The 17,319-nt window shown below is 49.6% G+C and overlaps 1 protein-coding gene across 6 annotated transcripts in view; it reads right to left on the reverse strand.

Moving 5' to 3' along the window:
• Positions 1–434: 434 nt before the first annotated feature.
• numb (NUMB endocytic adaptor protein) overlaps positions 435–17,319 on the reverse strand; it is a 35,522-nt gene continuing 18,637 nt past the window's right edge. For 5 of the 6 annotated variants that reach the window (XM_048227353.1, XM_048227352.1, XM_048227354.1 and 2 more), the window contains 9 exons: positions 12,299–12,373; positions 7,619–7,651; positions 6,811–6,885; positions 6,359–6,499; positions 5,722–5,926; positions 5,120–5,434; positions 4,678–4,821; positions 4,178–4,354; positions 435–2,982 (listed from right to left, as the gene is read on the reverse strand). In XM_048227353.1, the coding sequence (XP_048083310.1) occupies positions 2,204–2,982; positions 4,178–4,354; positions 4,678–4,821; positions 5,120–5,434; positions 5,722–5,926; positions 6,359–6,499; positions 6,811–6,885; positions 7,619–7,651; positions 12,299–12,373 (1,944 nt within the window). In that variant the 3' untranslated portion in view covers positions 435–2,203. The remainder of the gene's footprint in view (positions 2,983–4,177; positions 4,355–4,677; positions 4,822–5,119; positions 5,435–5,721; positions 5,927–6,358; positions 6,500–6,810; positions 6,886–7,618; positions 7,652–12,298; positions 12,374–17,319) is intronic. The other variant, XM_048227356.1, reaches the window with a different exon arrangement.

Here is a 17,319-nt window from a genome sequence, read left to right on the forward strand (position 1 = left end):
AACCTTTTACTACTGACGCGTCAAAATAAAAGACTCGCGGCATAATAGCCGTGTCTGGAAAAATGAAAAATATTTTATCAAGTCATCCATGTTATACTGTTTTTAAATGTCTTACGAACTTAATTCATAACGCTTAATTATTCTTAATGTGATAATAATAATAATAATAATATATATTTTTACCATCTGTCTGCCGCGGCGATTTCTAGGACTCTGCATTTAATATGAAAATACATCCGGGTTAAAAGTTTTAATTCTTTGTTTAACGTTACCAGCAAAAATGCTGAATGTGAAATTATTATTAAATCCCCCAACCACTTGACGTGTTCAAACCATGAGACAAAAAACAATCCTTGCCTTACAATTGCCTTGCCACTCACTCTTACTCACTCACTCACTCACACACACACACACCACAGACTACACAGACACAATTTCTCTTCTATCACCATCATTTTATTCAATCTTTTTAGATTCAACTGTTCTGTAGAGAAGTGGAATAAAATAACGAAATAAAAAAAAATCATGGAAAAAAAAACATATCTTATTCACAGGTTTGATAAAAACAAAATCAGAGATAGGAACATGAGCCGAAACGGACAGACAACAGTCTCTACATCTCCACTGCAAACAGCTTGACCCTTTGGCCAACAACCATGCCAACTTGCATGACATTCCTCCCGACTAACATCAGGGCCAATTGATGCCAAACCTGTTGCTGCTTTGCCAGTGTGTGGCTGACTAACCAATCATCTTAGTGCTTTTGTGCAAATAAAAATGAAAAATAAAGATAATTAAAAAGTAAGCAAAAGAGATGAAAACTGTCGATAGTGTTAAAAACCATATAAAAAGAAAATACAAGTTTTTAATTCACCACGTGAGAAATATAGGAGGTAAAACTTAAGTACTGACGAGTACTATACCTTAAAAAAGGAAATAAAATCACAAATAAGAGAAAAAACAGGACAGAAGAAACACACAGACACAGATAGAGACAGATGGAGAGTGTGGGGTTAAAAGAGAGAGAGAGAGGAGAGAGAGAGAGAGAGAGAGAGAGAGAGAGAGAGAGAGAGAGAGAGAGAGAGAGAGATGAGGGATGGTAGATGGGGTGACCTGGGTGGCCGGCTAATGCAGGACTCCAGTGCTGAGGTTACCCAAGGTCTCCCCACCCCCTCCCACAGCTGGGTCCACATTGATTGTAGTTGCAATGATTTCACTATTTACAGTAAGAGGTGCATCCAAATCACAGAACCTCAGCGACAACAGTAAGACCAAAAATAACAAAACGTCACCTAAAAACAGCCATCCCTTCACTCAGTCTTTTACACAACAGAAATCAACAATGACATGAGCTGAGAGTGTGTGTGTTAATATAGTTCTATCCAAGTATATATATATATTTATAATATATATAATATATGTTCTTTATCTGTATACACACACAGGATCATTTTCATTGTAGCTAGCCCTGCACCATTGGCAAGATTACTTACAACTCTTTCTGTTAGATTCCAAAGCTATTTAAAATATACTAAAATGCATAAAAATAAAGATTTTGGCATTCTTCTCATGTATTCTTCTGATCATCGAGTTTTATGAAAACTCCTCAAAATCTGGAAGCTCAGTTCCTCTCAGTGCTACAGTCCTTCAGATGGGATGGAGTCGTTCTAGCTCCCAGCCTCCAGGGGGCGACACATGCACAGGGAAGTGGAGACGTCGGGACGCCACGCTCGTTGCTTTACACCCCCCATCCCTTGCTCAGTAATGTGTTTGAAAGGGCGCTTGTCTGAATGGTGTCCTTGTCTTCCAATGACAGACCGAGTCCTTCGGTCAGACTTGCTGTCCACAGCTGCAGAGCAGACTGCCCACCACTTAGCATTCTGCATCTGCTCAAGTCCTCCACAGTCAGTGTTAAGAGAGAGAGAGAGAGAGAGAGAGAGAGAGAGAGAGAGAGAGAGAGAGAGAGAGAGAGATGGACAGAGAGAGCTGTGGGGCTAATGGAGAGAAATGAGGCAATGGTAATGAGGGACAGGGTGGCATCAAAAGACCATGGAGGATGGACAGGAGCTCTCTCTCTAGTCCTCACACTGCCCGCCTCGTGCCGCCATTACCGTCTGTCCGTCTGAACATCCTCGTCATCGCCACCTCCCTGCTTCCGTGGCCCCCTGGACCCCCCGGCGTGGCACGCCCGCCTGATCCCCTCTCAGAGCTGGATCTCAAAGGTCTTGTGCAGCTCGCTGGAGAAGGGGTTGGTGGGGGAGGGCGTGGTGCGTTGGTGCGTGCGGCTCTCTAGCGCCGCCCACTGGGCCTCGAAGGCGTCGGCTTGTGGGGGCTGCGGGGGCGCCGGCGAGCCCACGGAGGAGGCAGCGGCGGGGCCGGCCCAGCCATCAGTGCCGTTGAAGGCGGCGTTGCCGTTGGGCGGCTGAAGGCTGATGCTGACGCTGGCCTGGGCACTGATGGGCACTGGGGGCATCGGGGGCTTGCCGAAGGCGCTGTGGGGGTCAAACTGCTGGGGGACGGGGGGCAAGAAAGGCCCTGGGGCAGGCAGCTGCTGTGGCTGGGCAGGGGAGCCGAAGACGTTGGCCACCATCTGGGAGGGAGTGATGCCCACCACTGGCACGCTGGGTTGACCGTAGGGCAGACCATTAGCCATCGGGTAGGCAGGCGCCGAGGGCTGGGGGTGGAAGGCAGGCTGGCGCGGCGGCAGGATGGGCACCGCTGGAGGGGGCATGGGGGGCATGAAGGCCATGGGGGGGGCAGCGGCAGGCACCATGGGGGCAGCCACAGGCGCTGCTGCGGGGAACGGCTGGGCGGGGGGCGTGGAGGACTGCGGGGCGCGCACAGACCGGGTCACCTCCTCCAGCCAGCGGTCGGCCTCGGAGGGGGTGCGTCTGTGCGAGGCGGCGGGGCCTGCAGGGGGCGTCAGAGTGCTGATGGGCAGGGAGGCCACACCGGCAGCAGGGCTGCTCCAGTCTCCTCCTCCTACAGGGCAAACAGCACACAGTTACAAACACGACAAAGTCGCCATCATGGGAGACGCAGCTCAGGAAAAATATCTTCAAATTTCAAGTGAGTGATGTTAACAGGCCCTTCAAGACTCTTGTCAAAGTGCACCTAAAAATAAACTCCTGTTTCTTCTCTAGTATTTGGACTGATTCAAATAGATAGAATTGAAATTTGTCCATTTGAGTATGGACACCCTGATGGTACAGCAAGCGAAGCGAAGTTATTTCTTCCTTCTCTGTGGGCATGTTGTGATGTGGTGTGAATATAGTGTGACAGACAGAAATAGTGAACTAGAAAGCTAATGAGCCAGCCAGTTGGCAACTTGTCTTTATATCAGAACTGGCACTCAAATCAAAGTAAGCCCCTGATTAAATGTCTAACGTACCAGCAACAACAGCAACCCATTACAATGCCCTCCAAGCTATAATTTTTAATCAAATTAACTGATTGAACACCACCACAGTCCTTGTGACAAGAAACAATCTGATTGGCAGCCACTCGTAAAATTCACTCCTCATTTGTATAATATTTTATTTTCGCTCGCTCCACCCAACTCGCTGTTCTACATCCCCATCAACTGCCCCCAACTGAACATGAATGGAACACACAACTTCATTTCACTTGCTTCACGGTCATGTATCTGCACTGTAAATGTCATTTTGTCTTCAACTGCAACCCGGAACACTGTAGTACATCCATATTGGCACTATAGATGTGTATGTGAAAGCCGTGTTCACGTATGTCAAGTCGTGTTATGGAAAGTGAAATCTGTTTGGCTGTCGATTGACTGCTTTGGGAAATGCCCTACCTACAGCACAAGGAATTGAACACCTCTATTGTGTATATGTGAAAAGAGGAATGGTCAGGAGCATAGTCTACAGCACTAATGGCACAAATAAATAAATCACAGCAGATCTGGAAGAAGAATGAAGGCTACATATAAGGGTATGGTCACTACTACTTCAGGTTATGGTTTCATCGCACCTTCACATTTTTGTTTTATTGTTATTTTAGGTTTACGAATGTCAGATTTCAACACATGACCTATACAAAACCCACAAATAACTATAAATCAGGACAAAATAGCCAAACATGAGCAGTGCCTGCGCCTGGTGAGGACAGCTACAAGTGCTCAGCTGGTGGCTCTGGTGGGCTGTGGAGCAGATCTTACCTGCAAGAGCTGGACCCGTGGGGGCCACAGGTGCTTTGGCCCAGGGGTTAGTTTCACGTGCAGGCAGCGGAGGAGGAGGCAGCGCTGGGGCATTAACGGTTACAACAGGAGCAGGGGCAGGGGCAGGGACTGGGGCAGGAACAGGGGGAGGGGGGAAGGCAGGAGCTGAGCCATTCACTAACAGCCAATCAACATGGACAAGGGGAGGGATGGGGGTGGGGGAGAGTGAGAGCACAAAGGGAGAGCGAGAAACACAAAATGCATTGATAAAGTGAAAAGTGTAGGGCACATAAGAAAGGGGAAAGTGCATAGAATGAGCGATCGAAAGAGAATAAAGTTCTAAATTAGTGCTAACATGGCTTAAAGGAAAAAAAAGTAACAATGCGCAAAAAGAGAATTTTACATAGCAGCTTAGTAGTGATGTGGCTTCCACGTTTTCACACACTCACACACACATATGCACAAACACACACATGCAGGCCTCTGAGCTGGGCGGTTACCTGGGGCAGTGGGAGACTGGGGCGACGAGCCGGGTTTGGGCATGGGGGCGGAGCTGAAGGGGTCCTCGGCGGGGCCACTGAAGGCGGAGGTGATCTGAGTGCACAAGGAGCTGATGCTGTCGCCCTCGCCCTCTACCTCAGGAACTACAGCACAGGGGACAGGGACAGAGAAGACACACACACACACACACACACAGGGAGACAGGAAGACAGAGACCGAGATGTTGTCAACAACTACTCACAACCAGACAAACATTAAGACTGGAGAACACTCGTCATGAGGAGAGCAATAGATATAGGAACATCTACATCTCTGAAACTGCAACCTGCAATAGATATAGGAACATCTACATCTCTGAAACTTCCTTTCAGAGAACCAGGGGACGGAGCTGGACCGGTGAAGCGGCTGACCGGAAGTGGTCTCGCTACTGCGGTCACTCACCGGTGTTCTTCATGGGGAAGTCGGACTTGCGCTGCACGGTGGAGGGCAGCTCGTTCATCCGCAGCGAGAGCTGCCGCTTGAAGGGTGAGGTCTTGGTGCTCAGGACAGGGAAGCCGCGGAAGGAGCCCTGGCGAGCCAGCGCCTCCACTGGGGCGTGGCGGCGAGGGATGGCGTGGGGGTTAGAGTCCTGGGAGCCCAGTGGCCCGCCGGGCAGCGGTGGGGAGGAGGAGGCGGAGGAGGGGGAAGAGGGGCCCACCACACCTTGATTGATTGAGGGTGCCGCCGTCGTCGTGGAAACTTTGATGTCCACCTCCGCTGTGTTAAAGGGTGGATTGGAGACGTATTAAAAATCTCCACTTCAACTGCATCACAGTTCTAATTCAAATGTCCTCATACAATCAAAATTATGTATTATTATACTATACTATACTATATACACAGTTATATATACATATATATACACACTATATACATAAAAATAATGCATCAGTCAGTAGGGTCAGTAAGTGCACTACCAGAGCAGTGCTTAAGCTGTGAAAGTGTTCTTCAGAAGGCTGGCAGCTGCCCACCCACACACTCACACAGTCAAGATGCACACAAACCTTTTTTCGCATCCTGTAGCTGTCTCATGACCTCTTCCCGTTCAGCTGCCTCAGTTGCCGTGGTTACACGGAAAGAGCCTTCTCGCGTGAACGTAGTGCGATTGGCGTCGAATGTTGCAGTGACGCCACACTCTTTTTCTCGCTTCTGCTTGCGTTCCAGGCACGCAGCAAACGCACAGCCCACAGCGTGACTCAGACGTTCTCCCTGTCCCACATACACACACACACACACACACACACACAATGAATATATCAGCAGACAATAATATACTGAAATAGCTGGCTGGCTCAGACCTGGCGCAAGGTGACAAGAGAGTGAAGCAGCAGCCAAGGAGCATCTGATGTGAGCTCAGCTCATCATGACTCAGAGCTGCCACAGGCACAACACACACACACACACAGCACCCAGCACGCTCAAGGGGAAGACCAGGGAGGAAGTGAGCCCAGGGAACCAGCCTTGAGGAAAAGGGCATCAGAGGGGACATCAGTAATGTGTGAGGGAGGGTCACGGGTCAGGGACGCAGCTGACCACACAGAGGGCCTGGTAGAGGACACCGGGGCAGTTCAGAGCTGTGGCCTTCAAGCTCGCCCACACAGTGAGACAGGACAGGAGTGGCAGTATGCCGGGTCAGCTCACCGAGTCCTTGATGGCCATGAAGCAGTGGCAGATCCAGCGCCTCGTGGTGCCGTCTCGGCAGATGTAGGAGAACGCCCGCTCAAAGTTCCGGTCTGGTGCACAGAACGACACCTTCTCTATTGTCTGGTCCAGAATCAGGTCCTGCAGAGGTGGCATTGCGTTAGGATCAAAGGACCGAACAATGGCAAAAGGCCTATATTACAATCAATTTTACAGACAGTTTTAAGTGTGCACTAGCACAAATACACAACAGGCCTCTAACCATAGGCCTAGTCCTATGTTATACACTTGTCCACCACTAGATGGTGCACATTCCCAAAAAAGGGAAGCTCTGGTTTCTCTCTACTTGCATAGTTACTGGATCAGTTAATACTCACCTGGTTTGAATCAGTAAAACATTCTAATCTAACCATCTCATCTGTCCCTAGACCAGTCAGGATAGATGCACATACCTTTGTCTTATCATCTACCACCCGTAAACCATCCGCTGACACCCAGAGCACTGCCCTTACTGGTTTCTTCCCAGCCTGTCGGGAACAAACATAAGCAGTCTTGTCAGAGAGGAGTAGAGGATCCACACAGAATCCACAGGAGACACACATCCCCTCAGTCAGCTGAAATCACACACACACATACACACACACACACACACACACACACACACACCCACACACACACTCTTCCCGAAACCATGGAAACTGAAACCTACACAGTCACGCAAAAGAAACATAAACTCACATCTACACACACCTGAAAACAAGTGGAAAAAAACTGAGGTCAAACATTAGGTGAGACAGTGTGAACTTGTAGAAGAGTGAAGAGTGGTGATTTGTGACCCGAAAGAGAGAGAGAGAGAAAGTAAGATCCAGAAGTCACTTCAATACAGCAACAGCCTGATAATTTTAGAGAAAAATACACACACACAGACACAGGAGTCACCCTCCAGATGCCCTTCACATGCTTCATCCTTTGGTCAAGGAGGGATGACACCTCTATCTCCCAGCCCACACACACACACACACACACACACTACTGTGCCCCCAAACCCTCCCTCCAGACTACACACACGCGCACACACGCCTGCATGCATGCATAACACCGCCTTGGTTTGTGCAGAAGGGGCAAGACGATGTCCACACAAATCCTCATGCCCCCTTTATCTCAACTCAAGGGTGAAGTATTATGAAAAGGAAAGAAACACACACACTTACAAACACACTTTCACTCTCACTCTGACACACACACACACACAAAACTTACTTTTGTAAAGAAGCCCTTGAAGAACTTTCTGTCCTGGAGGGGAGGATTGGTATGGGGATGCGGAGGGATGGGAGGAGGAGGAGGAGGAGGGGGAGGGAACAAGGCAGAATGTTACCGATGGACGCTACAACACGGTCGGGGTGGAAGTGTCCAGATATGTCTGTGTCGAACTGTGTGTGTGTGTGTGTGTGAAAGGAGAGAGGGGTTAGGGGTTTGAGTGTGAGTGAGTGAGTGTGTGAGTGAGTGAGTGAGTGAGTGAGTGAGTGTATGTGAGTGAGGGCACTGGGATGGGGGTGAGATGAAAGGAGGTGAGATGAGGAGAGAGGAGAGTAGGCGAGTGGTGACGGGATCCCACTCGTGTGACTCTTACTCGAGGACGTGGTTGTGGATTAATAGGGATTAATAATGCCTTACACATGATCAGATGAGGGATGGGATTATTGGGGTTATTGCTGTTATGCAGTTATTCAGGGTTACTCCATTAGGGGGCCACGAGTGCTCTGGGCCAGTTATGATCCACTGCTCAGAATGCTGCCACTACACATGACAAATGGTGCTTTGAGGGAAGATGACAGTAAAGCCTTGTTCTTATCTATCTCTGTGGCCTGTAACGGCTCATTTGTGGGCATGCTTTTGAAACCCCTCGCTGAGGCTAAATGTGTTGCACACGAGAAAAACCTGACCACAAACCAAGCACTTGATCTAGATCAGCCTGCTGTACTTTTTTCTCAGACTTCCCGGACCTGCTGATCCCCCTGCGGTGGTACACCGCGTTCAAGAGACATACAGCTCCAAGAAGGCTTTAAGGCCCATCAGAGTGCCCAAGAGAGGACACATGCCTCCCGTGGTCAGGAGGTGGTCCAGAAGCCTGTCTGGTCAGACCGATAAGGCCAGAGACAAACCACAAAGGAAAGACATTAACAGACCAAAACTGGAGTTTGCCTCTGTTGGGCCATTCTGGGTTTTGGTGATGTGGACAAAGGAACTGACGAGGAGGTTACACCAGGCGCGTAACTGAAGCATTCCATTCTGCTGCAACAATTAACTTCAACTACAATCAATGTTACACCAGATGTGTGTGTACGTTCCAAAAAAAATAAGATCAGTCTTCTAAAACAATTTTTACGCTATTTTTAGGAATGAAGCGCTTCAGTTGCGGATCAGGTGTAGCCCGCGTGTGAGACGCGATGTCCCTTAGCGCAGCTTCAGACAGTCCACTCACCAATCACCGATGTCCCGGTCATCACATTCCCGACAAAACCAACTGGGTTAACGGGGCAACTGTGTGCTGACCTAAAGAGCTCTAATTAATTCTAATCAAACAAGAAACCAATGGCGAGTTCTGAGCAGTTCCAATCACTTCCTGTTAACCTGGTCGATGGCCTCCTTCAACCAGTCTGGACCTTACAGAACAGCACCTCAGTGCCCACTAATGGCTATGTGGTGAGTTGGGGGGTTAGAGTGATGTCTACACATGTGGATGATGGCTTTCGCTCACACACACCGCCCCACACACGCACACACAGTCAGTCACACACACACACACACACACACACACACACACACACACACACAGTCACACACAAACATACACCAAGAGATTAGTTAATCTGCAAGGATTCTACAAGGAGTGGAAGAGGAAAGGTGTGTTGGGGGGCATGAGGAAGGTCTTTGGTGGGGCATTTTGAACACAACCTGCTTTAAAAGAACACAAACACGTACAAACAACACACAGCATGGGCAATAATACACAATGCACAACAAACACTGCTGTTACGTGGAGGAGCCACTACGGGGAGCAGAGAGGGACAAAAGAGAGGGAGGAAATACCACTGGAGGACTCGGCAATGGCAACAAGGACTTGATGGCAGGGGAGTCAGCTATTGAGGAGCCTTGGATGTGTGTTTGACAGGATTCTGTGTGTCATGTCAGCGTACAGCCGTTCCTGCCGGGGGTCCGATAACTGGTGAGCACGCTCAGGTGGCTGGCTGGCTGATGACTTCACGGCTCCGCTCGGCTCAGTGTCTTCTGAAGGTGCTATTTGCAGCTGTGCAAGTGTGAGGCTGCAGTGGCGCTCGGGTGCAGTGTGAGCTGGTATGGCTGCTGCACACGCTCGCACTTCCTGGCAGAGCAGCGCAGCCTCCTGTGGACGTGGGCCAGGCTTCAGGAAGCTGCTACTGCCACAGGAAACGCTACTACAACAGCACACAAGCGGACATGGGGGAGGGGGGGGTTCTGCTGGAGCCAGAGTCACCGGTCAGATCCAGCCAGGGGACACTTTTGCCCTATTATACACATGTTCTCAACACACACACACAGCTGGCAGAGCTGTTGACAGAAGAGGGGATCTGATGTGACATGTACAGTGGGCTCCAGCGATGCCTGTTAATGCCACCACAAACTCCAACATGTGGTCAGAGTGCTTCAACAATCTGTGAGAGAGTGTGTGTGTGTGTGTGTGTGTGTATATACACACACAATGGCAGCAATAAGCACACGTGTTGTGCATGCAATCTGCCAGCAGGGTTTGTTTGTACACACTAAGCACAGGCACGTCTGGCACCAGTCATGGGCTAAAGGTCAGCTCAGGGACTGGAGTGTAGTGGCCTCCCATAGCGGCACATGCTAGCACTGCTAGCCAGCGGATGCAATCCATAACAGCTCCACACACCCTCTTCAAGGCACTCACTCTCACACACACACACACACAGGCACACACACAGGCACACACACAGGCACACACACAGGCACACACACAGGCACACACACAGGCACACACACAGGCACACACACAGACACACACACGCCCGCCTACTCAGGGCTGGGCTCCAAAAAGAGGAAATCTCATTATAGTACACAAGGTCAGTCTCACACACACACAAACACACATACACACACAAATGTCCAAATGAGCACGCACACATAGAGAAGGACGTAGACCTGGTCACCCCTGTGTCTGGTCCTGTTCCATCTTGTGCTCTGTGTTACTGAGAGCCTAACTTAATTACACTGCTACAGTTTCCTCGGGGCACTGGAAGCTGATGTGCGTTTAAGTTAGCCATGTGAGAACGGACCGGCCTCTGTTTGTGTGCGAATGAGTGTGAAGGTCACTTCTGGACTGAGCAGGCTACATTATTTATTTATTGTGTTTGTGCACTGTGTGTTAAAGTGGAGGACAGAGGCTCCGGCCATGTAGATAGAACTTATCAAAATATACTTAACATACTATATGCGTGTGTGCGTGCGCGCGTGTGTGTGTGCACGCGCGTGTGTGTGTGTGTGTGTGTGCACTTGTGCCTGAGGCAGACACGCTTGACATAACTCTGATCTTTAAACTGTGCATATGAAAGCAAGGCAGTAAAAAAGCTCATTCCATCAGGATCGAGCTAATGATCAATGGTCAACACGACAGACAACAGGCCACTGACCAAACCACCCTGCTGGCCCTCTCACTCCAGAGGGGAGATCTTCCACTGATCCCTGTCAGTCCAGAACAGCCACAGCAGCGGCTGTACTGTAGGTACACAGTGCATACTCGCACGCACGCACACAATCACCGCGGACGGCTTCCTGACTGGACAAAGACAGGGAGAACAGGAGGATGGGGGAGGGGAGGGGAGAGAGTGAGAGCGTAAGAGAGGGCTTTGGGCTTGGGGCCACGTCCTCCATTAAGTGTGCGCTCTAAGGAGACTGCAGCTCTGAAAGGGACCCTTTGGTCAAGGAGTTTTCCGGTACTAATGCCATTACAGATGAACTGCAGCCAGCCGCATCCAGCCAAACAAGTCATCCGCCCTTCTCCTGCACTATCCATGATCTCCCCTTCTGGTCCCCTTCTCTCCTCACCACTGCCCTTCTCTACTCCCTCTCTCTCCAATCCTCACGTCTCCCATCTCCCACCGCCGGCCCGCAGTATTCTCTCCGGACGCTTTCCATTGCCATATTCCTCCTCTGCTTTCCCTGCCCCCATCCTTGGATCTGTATCAGTGTGTGTGTGTGTGTGTGTGTGTGTGTGTGTGTGTGTGTGTCGCTCTCTGCTTGTGTGTGCTGGGGTCAGCAGTAATACCCAGGCCCTGATAAGAAAAGGCCTGAGTCTGGGGCCTTCAGTGCTGGGGGTCACAGGCAGGGTGGGTTGCTCAGTGGGAGCGATAAGAGCCAGGGGTGGTAGGGGGAGGGGGGATGAGGTGGAGAATATACGGAGCTCCTCTCCACTCTCAGGAATGTCTCCGTGCCGTACCAGGAGCCAGGAAACGTCCCGTCCTGCTATTGCCACGGAAACTGCAGGAAGGGAGGTGAAACGTAAGAGGGAGGGGTGTGTGTAGGAGCGGACAGGGCGGCTGAAGACGTCACAGGATGTGACAAATACGAGCCGTATGGCACGGCGACACTTGGGCGCTAGATAGCACCTGGGGGGGTAGGAGGTGTGAGAGGGCAGGCACGTTACACCAGGAGAAAAGAAAAGGGGGATGAGGAAAAGAAGAGGAAGAGGAAGAGGAGGAGGGGAGGAACAGGGCACAGAAAGAAAGAGTGGGATATGGTAGCTTGAGCTAAGAGCTAAAGTCCATGACCGTAGAGGGAGACAGGAGGATTCTGGGAGAGATGGGGAGGAGAAGTGAAAGAGTGGAGAGAAGTCTAGCTACAGTGTGGTTAACTCCAGAGGCAGCGGCTGTCTGGAGCACCTACCGTCTTCAGCCGTTTCACCGCATCCTCACAGATATGCATCCCTCTGGACTCCTCCACCTCCACATGGCCCAGGTACTGAGATGGAGAGAGGGAGAGAGAGAGAGAGAGAGAGAGAATACATTAAGTCCACCAGTTTAAATCTGATCAATCATTTGACAAACAAACATATACATATAGAATGCTGAAGGTAGGACAGAAGAAAAAAGAGATGTGATCTGAAAGGGAGGATTGAAATGTTTGAAAAGTTATTATTTAGTCAGTTTTGTATACTTTGATCTTGCAATGCAGTAAATAGCATATTTAACATATTAGCATATCCATGATAATATATTCATGCATTCATGAAAAAACAAACTAACATTTACTTGACGGAGAGAGAGACAGACAGACAGAGGCAGACAGGCAGGGTGAAGGTCAGGGGCGCAGGTCACTGTGACTGTCTGCCCTGACCCTTTCCAGTGGCGGGGTCAGGAGTTCAGCTGGGGACCCTTTCTGCCTGCCCTCTCCACCCTGTCACGCCCCACAGCCCCGTGGGTTCTGCTGGGGCAAAGGTCAAACCAAAAGGCTGGTGACCATTGTGCGTCAGTGAGAGAGGAAGTCCTCAGCCCTCCGCCCTTCTCCCAAACACACACACACACACACACACAAACACAGAGAGAGCCAGAGATTCCCACCCACCCCCAGTACTATACAAACGAGTTATTCTTAGGCACTGACCTCATCATCGCCTCAACAGAAATACACACACGTGGGGAAATGGAAGCTCATTCACACAAATACACACACACACACACACACACACACACACACACACACACAGAGAAAGTGAAGAGCACATGCATTCTTCACATTCATGTGTTGTGAAGTGTGGGCATGGGGCATGAATAATCGGGTGCGCTGAGGCAGACTGTCTCATTCCTCGTTAGTTCCTTGGATCATTATTCTGCTTCGCCTCAGCAGACACACAGGCGACGATAAAAAGAGGCAGACGCCCCCCTTCTCTCCCCTTCCTCCCATGTGACCCCCACCCGACCTGAGTGTGGCTCCGTACTTGTTGATCTAACTTCTGCCACCCGCTCACCCCACGTCCTGTCCACTCCTTCAAGTGCATCTCTGCGTGCGTGTCCGAGGGCATCAGTTGTCCACTGCTCTCTATTTCCAGTTACGAGAGCACGGCTGAAAAAGAAAGAAAAGAAAGAAAAAAAAAACAAAACGCCAGCGTCGGCCGTTCGTGGAAAGCAGGAAAGCCCGCGCAGCACAACCGCAGGGCAGCCCGGCGATGAGCTCACGGCCGCGAGGAAGAGGAAATGCAAACAGAGCTGGCAGGAAGTGCTCCCAGGAATGTGCTTTATCAGGCCGCTGCCTCCGTGATGAACCGCAGACCTCCGGCCTCCTGGACCGGCAGGACACAGGGAAGTCTGGAACGGTGGGAGGGTTAGGGGGTGCGCTGGGGGATCTCTCTCATGATGTTTCATGTTCATCTTGGGAAAAGGCTTTAAGTTTTAGAGAAAAACGCTGCATACCTTACGCATACGAGAGAGAGATCTCAGATGTGTGAATGGAACATGACCAGAGCCCCATGATGATAATGATTTCACCAACATTACAGGCCCATCAAAACACAGATGTGCCTGCCCTACCGAGGCTGGGAAAGGCATTAACTCCTGGGAAAAGTGGCTTTGGGAAGATGGTGTGGAGGGGGTTCTCAAACTGCCCTCACACACAACTGACATGCTGAGGTCCACTTCCTATACCACCACCCCCACCACCACCACTTGAGTAGCACTGGTGTCCCTCTGTGACTTCTGTGGTCCCATATCAAAAGCCATGTGGGATGGAATGCATTTCTATTTTGGACTGACGCTGATTTCATGGGGAACCCAGTTTGTGAATGCAAGCCATCCAACTCATCTTTCATTTCATACTTGATCTGCCTCTCCATCTCTCCCTCACTCACTCTTTCGCAGGGGGGAGTGTTTGTATGGACGACACAGCGTAGAGCCAGATGGTAGCTCTGCCTTAAAGGTTAATTCCACACTTCCGCTTCACACCAGCGTTCATCTTTTCTTCTCCTCTTTCCCTCCATCCCTCGTCGCGTTTGAGGCCTGAGTGCTAATCTCACCGAAACTTCTCCCAGCCCACACAACTCCACTCCTCAGGGAAACAGGGGAGATGTAACGAGGGAGAGAGGGAGGGAGAGAGAGAGAGAGAGAGAGAGAGAGAGAGAGAGAGAGAGAGAAGGAAAAAAAAGGGGAGACAAGGGGGAGCAGGGCGATAGATGCGTGGAGCAAGATATGGAGAGAGAGAGAGAGAGAGAGAGAGAGAGAGAGAGAGAGAGAGAGAGAGAGAAGGGAAGTGTAACGGATAGGGGAAAATTTTCAGATGAGAAGAGCTCAACTTTCCATCTGCAGTGCCATGAATTTCCAGAGGGCTGACGTTGAAGTGCTTGTCCCGCTAGCCGTACAAAGCCCCTGTGTTTGGGCAGAGCAGGGAAGAAAGAGCCCCTGCCTGATGCAGCATGCTAAACACTCATCAAGCTCCCTGACAATGCACCACACACACAATGCCCTCTATTTAACCAGCTAAACACTAAACCTGTACTAGCACAGCTCTTACACACACACACACACACACACACACACACACACACACACACACACACACACACACACAATATACATTACACCATCAAAGCCCTGTTTGTTCACAAAGAGTAACGTTAGCTTGAGAAATTTGAGGCCGCTGCTTTAATAAACAAACGTTTTCTGAAAACAGCTATGGCATGCACACACACACACACACCCCAAAACACTCCCAACTGTCCTGCATGGCCAGAGCACACATGTAGCCTAACGTGGTTTATTTACGATGAACAGGTGGGGGAACGCGAGGTCAGGGGGAGAGATGACGACATGAGGGAGGAATCTGGGGCGTAGTAAATGGCCTACAGCTTCAGGTTTGGGACCAGTGGCACCTCGTGAGAGAAAATGGACAGAGACCACAGCACGGTCAAATTACTGAAGTAAATGACCAGCTCAAGCCATAAACATCTTAAGGTCCAGCATTAAGACCCAGCTAATTTGTCCAGTGTTCCCTGCAATGGGCTGAGGGATTAGGTGACTCTGTCCAGTAGGCACTTACCTAAATCACTTCTGACTCCACGTCTGACTCCCCCTTCCCCAAAACATCCACATGACCCCCAGCTTGTCCCACACCACCCACCCCCCCCCCTCCCCTCCCCTGCCCTGGTCTACCAGTGTGTCCCTCCTGACTCCAACTCTGCTCAGCCTCCTTAGGAGGGAAGAGGGGGCAGGTAAGACTGGCTCCAGCCTTCACAGTCGGAAGCAAGCAGAGCCAGTCTCACTTCTGTTTCCAAAAGACCATCCTGCCTGTTGCCATAACACAGAGGCTCAGGTTGACCCAGCACACCACCACCTGCACAGAACAGCACTACACACACACACAGGCCCTCCACACATGTTGCCGGGTAGATGCCTATGAATACCAAGAATAATGCCTGTATCCATAGCAATGCACAAATTCCATAGCAATGCACAAATATACGCACTGCTCACAAACACTTAACCAAATAATACAAGGAAACAAGATAACTTACACCCCACCCCAAAACACATGCTCAGAGAACCATGCAACATGCAACGGAAGAGCAAAGTGCACCAAAGTGCAGCACGAAATAATATCATGTACACTCACAACTACCCTGACACATCTTCCTCTCTCCACCCACACAATCCAATCCATATTCATGCTTACACACACAATCACACACACAAGCAAGCACACACACACACACACAGGCTGCAATTGTAAAAGTCAGATGCATCTTGAGGCATCTCTATGGGGTGAGAGGGGGTGCTGGGTTTAGCAGCTTGAGTAATGTCAAATAATGACTCAAACATTCACATCACAGACTGACATCTGTGTAAATCACTACAAACACTTCAAGCAATCCCCAGGACAGACAACGGTCAAGTTTGCAAATAGACAAACATGACAAATTCAAACCAATCATTTCAATTGACCATAGTTAATGTAATTCTGAGAACTTGAATAATGCATATGTTGTCATTTAGTGTAAAGATGTAGCAATGACAATAAATAACACTGTTTTTGTTGTTAGGACTTAAGGACTATGATGATCACTTTTAGCTGTGTTTTAAAATAAAAACAAAGATATGCTACTCAATGCTAACTCAGTGGCTCAGTATAGTGTTCTGTATTCCATGCAACCATATATCCTATTCTGCCCATGGCGCAGGGTGGTGGAAGACGACATGCTATCAATGTGTCACACAGCACATGGAAGTCACTAAATGCAGGTTTTCACAGTTTTGAAGGTCTGTTCTCCCCACTAGTTGCTCAAGTCTATTCACTATGGAGTTCTGTGCTACCAACAACCAACAAAAAAACAACCAAAATGTACAATGGTTACAGCCAAAATACACCAGCAAGCTATCTATTCACAATGCCCAATTTCCTAATGTTGCTGGTGTTTGCAAGGCAATTCTGTTTCTATACTAGCTAACATGCTAGTTTTAGAGAGAAATGCTATGATGCCTTTAAAGGGACACCAGGCAAGCCTGATGCTTTTCTCTCTGAAACTCCCCTCGCCGGGTCTGAAGCTCTTTTCCTTTTCTTTGCATCTTCCGTCAAGGGTTTTCGCTGCTTCTTCGCCCGGCTCTGCCATTATACACACGTTTGCAACAATCGCTAGCGTTTCATTATCCTCCCTCTGTGCTGTGGATGCAGGATGGAAACTGAAACTGCTTGGTCGTGGGTCGATACACTGAATTTTAAGGGTATTATTCTTCCTACAGGCAGTAGGGGCGGGCGAGAGAGTCTTCATTCGCCCTGTAATGAGTCATTTAACCATATACCGACTTACGAAGATGAGTAATTAACACAAAAACGTTGCCTGGTGTCCCTTTAAGTTTAAAAACACTGAAGCAGTCCAGAAAAAAAATCCCCTTTGTTCACAATACCCCTGAAAGATCCCTCAT

This window comes from Alosa alosa, chromosome 19 (assembly GCF_017589495.1).
Source record: "Alosa alosa isolate M-15738 ecotype Scorff River chromosome 19, AALO_Geno_1.1, whole genome shotgun sequence".
In the NCBI taxonomy this organism is placed as follows: domain Eukaryota; kingdom Metazoa; phylum Chordata; class Actinopteri; order Clupeiformes; family Clupeidae; genus Alosa; species Alosa alosa.